Genomic DNA, 7340 nt, shown 5'->3' with positions numbered 1-7340 from the left:
GTGGAATACTACACAGTGATAAAGAACAATGATGAATCTGAAAAACTCTCACAACGTGGGATGAATCTGAAGGGCATTATACTGAGTGAAATAAGTCAATCACAAAAGGACAAATTTTGTAGGAGACCAAGAGGTTTACACACAGGAAAAAATAGTCGTTGATGGTTATGAGGGAGGGGAGGGACGTGAAGGGTAAATCACCAACCAGATAGTAGACAAGTGTTAACTTTGTTGAAGGGAACGACAACACACAATATAAGGGAAGTTGGCACAGCTTGACGAAGGCAAAGTCATAGAAGCTTCCTAGACACAACCAAACACCTTGAGGGACCGATTAACTGGTGCTGAGGGCTGGGGACCCTGGCCTTGGGGGACATCTAGGTCAATTGACATAACAAAATTTATAAAGAAAATGTTCTACATCCTACTTTGGTGAGTAGCATCTGGAGTCTTAAAGGCTTGTGAGTGGCCATCTAAGATACATCTATTGGTCCCATCCTGTCCAGAACAAAGGAGAATGAAGAAAACCAAAGACACAAATGAAATATTAGTACAAAGGACTAATGGACCACATGATCCACAGCCTCCACCAGCCTTAGTCCAGAAGAACTAGATGGTACTTGACTATCACCACCAACTCTTCCGACAGGGATCACAAGAGAGGGTCCTGGGCAGAGCGGGAGAAAAATGTAGAACAAAATGCAAATTCACACACAAAGAAGACCAGACTTACTGATCTGACAGAGACTGGAGGGACCTCCAAGACTATGGCCCCTGGACGCTCTGCTGACTCAGAGCTGAAGCCACTCCTGAAGTCCAGCTTTCAGCCAAAGCTTAGACTGACCTATAAAACAAACAATAATAAACGTGAGGAACGTGCCTCTTAGTTCAATCAAGTGTAGGAGACCTAATGGGCAACACCTGCCCAAAAGCAAAGATGAGAAGGCAAGAGGAGACAGGAAATCTGGATGAATGGACACAGCGAAACTGGGGTGGAAAGGGAAAGGAGGAGAGTGCTGGCATATTGTGTGGGTTGCAACCAATGTCACAAAACAATCTACGTATAAATTTTTGAATGAGAAACTAATTTGTGCTGTAAACTTTCACCTATAGCACAGTAAAATAAAAAATATATATATTTAAAAAGTAAATAAATAAAGATTACAGCCAGGAAAATCCTACGGAGCACAGTTCTATTCTGACACACATGGGGTCGCCATGAGTTGGGATGAACCTGAAACCTGTGGCAGTGTGACTCATGAATGTTGTTAGGTGCTGTCAAGTTAATTATTGACTCATAATGACCCCACATGACACAGCAGAACTGCCCCATAGGGTTTTTAGGCTGTAATCTTTACAGAAGCAGATTGCCAGTTCTTTCTCCTGCAGAGCCACTGTTGGGCTTGAACCACCAACCTTTCAGTTAGCGGTCAAGTGCTTAACCATTGTTCCACCAGGCCACTTGACTTACGGATAGATTTTTAGATTAAAAAAAAAAAAAAATTTCAGAAGCAACAACTGTTTCTGTGCTCTCATCCTCGCCTATTAGGACTAGGAAATAATGAGGCCCCTGGATACAAGAGAAAAGCTGAGGAGGCTAACTTGAAGGCACTGGGGAGCCGGACAGATGACAGCAAAGAGATTCTGCAGATTTGATGCAAGAGGCTGTGTTTTGAGCATTTTGCCAAGGAGAAAGGATCAGAGGGGGCTTTATTTACCACAAAGGACTTGATTGTTACTTCAGAACCTTCATGGAGGCAACGCTTTTCTCTGCTGACGGGCAACAACCTCTATAACCAGAACGTGGTGAGAACTCAGTAGCCCACACATCACTTAATTTATTATTTTTTTGCTCTGGATAAATTAAGTTAGAAAAAGGGAAATATTACTTTAGCTACTAAAGTTTAGCGCCAAAAAGCTCTTCATGAAACTCCTGTTACTTTCATTCACAGAGTAAGAGGAAAAAGAAAAAAAAAAAAAACCCATGGGAGTTATTTCAAAGAGCCCATCTTCTTCAGGAATTGTGGTAATAATTATTATATGTATATGGAGCCCTATTGGTGCAGTGGTTAAGCACTCAGCTGCTAACTGAATGGTCAGTGGTTCAAAGCCACCAGCTGCTCTATGGGAGAAAGATCTGGCAGTCTGCTTCTGTAAAGATTACCGCCTTAGAAACTATGGGGCTGTTCTACTCTGTCCTATAGGGTTGTTGTGAGTGGGAATTGGCTCGACGGCAGTGGATTTTGTTTGGTGTATATATATCTATATATCTATATCTATATATCTATTTCTATCTATCTATCTATATATATATATATATATACATACACACACACACACCCAAAAACCAAGCCCGTCCATTCTGACTCATAGTGCCTGAGCTGCAGATCCGCTGGGTGGATTTGAACTGCCAAACTTTCGGTTAACAGCGGAGGCTTTAATCATTTGTGCTGCCAGGACTATTGAAAAGGATACGCAGGGATTCAAATGCTGGTAAACAGTTTCTTCACACCTACTCTATTTTCTTTGACAAATGAAGTTTCCCATTATTTCCTTCCCATCAGTTCTTTGAGCAGGGAAAGTGAATTTATTTGACCAGAAACGTCTCAGATCACTCTGGAAAAAAAGTACCTTTCTCCTAGAAAAGACCATTTTCAACCTGTACAGTAAACAAACAGCCGAATGAATAAACAAAAGACACTACACGCTGGAACACCACACCCCTCAAACCCAGCCAGAAAGGAACCCCAGCTATTCAAACACAGTACTCATTCCCGCCCTTCTCATTACAAAGATTCTTGGCTTCCTTAAGATCACCTGTCACCTGTCCACCTGAATAATAATAACCGCTAGCATTTATTTGACAGAGCTCCGTATGATCCTTTAAGGAGCCCTGATGGCACAACGGTTAACCGCTGGGCTGCTAACTGAAAGGCTGGCAGTTCAAACCTACTCAGCAGCTCCGCGGGAGAAAGACCTGGCTATCCACTCCTGTAAAAATTGCAGCCAAGAAAACCCTATGGGGCAGTTCTACTCTGTCGCGTGGGGTCCCTGAGTCTAAATTCCCTCGACGGTACACAGCAACATACGGTCATTTAAAGTCTTCTCGCACAGAAGCATAGGGAAGTCACTGCCACACAGAGGAGCGCAGGAAGAGCGAGCAGTTCATGGTTTAGAAAGCCGCTGGCGACTCCATCAATTTCCTGCCCAGGTGCGCAAGCGGCACCTGTTCCGCGCGTCCCGGCGCAGAGGCGGCGTGCCGCTCTCGGGCGCCCTCTGCTGGCCGCCGGCCCCTCGCCGCCGACGAACCGTCACCGCTGCGCCCCGGACTCCCCCACCTGCTCCTCACAAATGGCCGCTCCTCGCCACTGGTGGGATGACATCAGTCTGCCAGGTGATGGGAAGCCAGGGGGGCGCGCTTTCCCAGCGCACCCATGGCCCTGGTCTGGCCTGCGCTCGGCTCCAGGGAAGGCAGAAAGGCCTCCAGCGGTTTCCCCATGGCCTTTTAAACCTGCCCCCTTAGTCTGAGTGCTTAAGGAGAAGAGCGATGCTTTCTGTTCTCCTTCCCAGCCAGGCCGGTCTTGTGAGAGAGAACTTTCCTTACAGCAGTCGACATTTCACCAGCTTATTTCCTTTCAGCAGCCTACCTTTCCTTTTGAAAACAAAAGATAGTTTGCAACAAATGTAAATGCTGAATATGCATCTTGTACATTCTTACACACACACATACACACAAGGGAACTTCACCCTGTGAATCGCTAGTCTGGAATCTTCTCACCTGCCTGCCCCACTGCGCCTCCAGCCGGTTGTAGATGGTGCGTTTACCTAGGAACTGTGATGGTGGGGCCACATCACTGATGTCCACTTGCTAGCTGTGTGGCAGCAGGCAGGTCACTAAACCTCTCTGAGCTAACAGTATCAACTGCATAGAGGCCAGCCATTTATTCACTCACCAATGCACGTCCACTGGGCACCTACTCCACTTGGGACCTGGGCTTGGTGCTGGGGGTACACCAGTGCACAAGGCAGATGTGGTTCTTCCCGTCATGAAATTTGCCACCTGATGGGGGAGCCAGACAGTAAACCAGTAACCACACAAACAGTGGTGAGTGTGTCCTTGTAAGGACTGTGGTACAGTGAGAGAGAAAAACAAATCAAAACCTGCTGCTGTCAAGTCGATTCAGACTCGTAGGGCTGGATGATTGGGAATGAGGAGGAGAGAGGCTCCAAAGGAGGTTGGAGAAGGAGGCAGGGCCATGCTGCGAATTTCTATCAAATCCTAGAGCATAGTGGAAGGCCGCTGAATTTACTCTTAATCCTTGGTATCGTGTGATGCGGGTTTTGAAAGGGTCACCCTGGCTCCTGAGGGGAAATAGATGGGAGGGAGGCAGAGCCTAAGCCTAGTTAGGGGCTGCTGCAGGCCTTCACGGCAGAGTAGACGGTGGTGGCTTGGTTACAGGTGGTAATGATGGGGGTGGATAGAAGTAGTCAGATTCAGAGCATTGTAAATGCAGGGCAGACAGGACAAGCTGACACAGTGAACATGGGGCTAAGGAAGAGGGCAGTGCCACAGGTGGCGTCTAGGGGGTCTCAGGGAGGAGTAGTTTCAGAGAGTTGCTCCACTTTGCCCTTAAGATCGTGTATGAGGAAGGAGCCATCAGAGCCTGGTTGAATCAGAAGCTGCATCTTCAATGGGCTGCTGAATGGTGTACCCAGGAATGTTGATTTCTGGGGAGACACATTGGATGCCAAATTTATGTACTAATAGCCCTTGATGAGGGCATTAGGAGCCTGGTGGCATAAGCAGTTTGCAGTCAGTTGCTAACCCAAAGGTTAGTGGTTTGAACCCACCCAGCAGCTCCGTGGAAGAAAGGCCTGGTGATTTGCTTCTCTAAAGATTACAGCCAAGAAAACTCTGCAGAATGGTTCTAATCTGTAAAACATGGGATCGAAATGAGTCAGGGGCCGACTCGACGGCCGCTGACAGTAACATGGGGGGGATTTATTGAATGATATTGTTCTGATGGTCAGAGTGAAAAAGAAAAAACATCTAGAAGTGTGTTTTAAGGTGGTAAGTTCAAATTTTAATTTTACTTTTAATTGTAAAGACAGTGAAAACATGTTTGAGGAATGGCAGGGGGGACGATAAACATCCAAGTCAGGTCAGGAGTTGGGTCAGAGTCTGCAATCTTTGAAAATCTAAGCAAGTGATGCTGTCTCATACTTTGGCATCAATGCAGTGCTTTTGTTATTATTATCACTTTAGCAAATGACAAACTTCAGGCCACTAGGGCTCTGATCACCAGCCATCTGTCAGTTTGTTGTACTGTGGCGGTTTATGTGTTGCTGTGATGCTGGAAGCTATACCACCGATATTTCAAATACCGGCAGGGTCATCCATGGTGGACAGGTTTCAGCGGAGCTTCCAGACTAAGACAGATTAGGAAGAAAGGCCTGATGATCTACTTTGAAAATTAGCCAACGAAAACCCTATGAGTTACAATAGAATATTATCTGATATAGTGCTGGAAGATGAGGCCCTACGTTAGAAGGCACTACACAATAGAACGGACTCAAACATACAAACATTTATGGAGATGGTGCAGGACCAGTTCTGCTCTACATAAGGCAGCCATGAGTCAGAGCCAACTACACCTAACAACAGCAGTAATGACAACAGGGCCCTGAAGTAAGAATAAATCCTCACCTAAAACACAACAAAAAAATTATTGAGGAAAAAAAAAGAATAAACGCCAAATGCATATGAGTTATGACATTCTTGTTGGAGATAATCATAGGAAATGGAACGACCACCGTTTTGGCATCCAGTCAACCCAGGTGTACCCCTGTATGGCAAGAATCCGAGGCAGATCCTTCTTAGATCCTTTGCTGGCTCCTGGGTCCTCACTTTGGGTGGATGGGAGAGGGGTGAAGGGAAACAGCAGGGTCCACTAAGTTCCAGATTTCCGTGGGAGCCAGGGTGTCCACCAGCCAGGCCCAGAGCTGGGGAAGTGTCCATGCCATGGCAGCCGCCCCCTGGCAGGGGGCGCTGTGACTTCACAGTTTTCGAAGCCGGACCGCTTCACCAGCAAACGCTTCCTGAATTCTCCAAGCCTGGGAACGCAGGGTAAACTGAAACCTCCTGCAGAGCTGCCCGACCCCCTCAGAGCGCTCTGTGGAGCCCAGACCTGGCCTCTCACCGCGCTGTGGGCCCTGTGGCCCGACGCCACCCGTACCCTGCCTGGCCATCTACCCTAAATTCTCCTCAGGGAAGACATAAGACTAACTGTGTTTTCTTTTGGCTCATTTCTGGGCTCAGATCATTGTCTTGCTCAATTGCTGCAAACCAGGCACATGGACTTTCTCCATCTCATCCCTCTCTAGTAAAGCCCCTTTTATAATCAAGGCAGTGACTGGGGCGTGCCTGATTAGAACCTTCGAGAAGAAATGTCTGATTTGAGTAAATATGCATCACAGAAGGGTGTACAGTATGCCTTGAGCTAAAGAGGGAGATTTAAAACTGGTGTGTGACATCCTTCCTATCTGGGAGCAACTACCCACTATCCCCAACTCCACAACAGCTGGAGCTTAGAGGCAAATATTCTTTTCTCCTTCCTGACCCCTTAGCTTTCTGAGCAGGGGCATGACTGGCCTTTGCAGCATTGGTGTTGGGCGTGTGGAGGTGGCGGTCCTAGAGTATGTGTGTGTGTTGGGGGGAGTCTGAAGGAAATGGAGGCACTGAGAGTTTGTTCTTCCCTTGTGCTAAGACTTTGATGGGGTCTCTGGATGGCCATATGGCTAATATACTGGATGGCTAACTGGAAGGTTGGACGTTCAAGTCCACCCAGAAGCATCTCAGAAGAAAGGCCTGGTGCTCTACTTCTAAAAATTCAGCCATTGAAAACCCTACAGAGCACAGTTCTGTTCTGACACACATGGGGTTGCCATGAGTCAGAGTTGACTCAACAGCAACTGGTACTGGTATGGGTGCTGGTAAGACTGGGATAGCACAAAGAGGCCTTAACATCCTCAGCCCTGCTGCTTGCACCCTCCTCACCTCTTCCTGTGGATTTTATTCCCCAACCAAAGGGCTCTTTGCTTAGAGTGAGGCAAGGGATCAGAGAGTCCACCAATCTCTCCTTTCCTTTTTCATTCTTTCTCCTGGGGCAGGGAGTGGTGGTGGCCGGCTGAGGTTAAGAATTACATCTATAGAAGCTTGAGGCTAGCTTTCCCTTAGTGGCTTCAACTTTGAGTCCCCGCTGGCCTGAGCGTGGGTTCTTCATGGATTCCCACACCAGCCAGCCTCTCCATCCAGGGAGACTCAACTGCCACTTAAGAAC

The 7340-nt window shown here is 47.2% G+C and overlaps 1 protein-coding gene across 1 annotated transcript in view; it reads right to left on the bottom strand.

Moving 5' to 3' along the window:
- Positions 1 to 3226: 3226 nt before the first annotated feature.
- The window catches only part of GSX1 (GS homeobox 1), a gene marked incomplete at its 3' end in the record, with an annotated part of 45393 nt that continues 41279 nt past the window's right edge, over positions 3227 to 7340 (bottom strand). The window contains exon 3 of the mRNA XM_012558437.1: positions 3227 to 3338. Within this exon, the coding sequence (XP_012413891.1) occupies positions 3227 to 3338 (112 nt within the window). The remainder of the gene's footprint in view (positions 3339 to 7340) is intronic.

The sequence above is a fragment of the Trichechus manatus genome, unplaced genomic scaffold (assembly GCF_000243295.1).
Source record: "Trichechus manatus latirostris isolate Lorelei unplaced genomic scaffold, TriManLat1.0 scaffold00168, whole genome shotgun sequence".
Lineage (NCBI taxonomy): Eukaryota > Metazoa > Chordata > Mammalia > Sirenia > Trichechidae > Trichechus > Trichechus manatus.
This window is presented reverse-complemented; position numbering and strand designations above follow the sequence as displayed.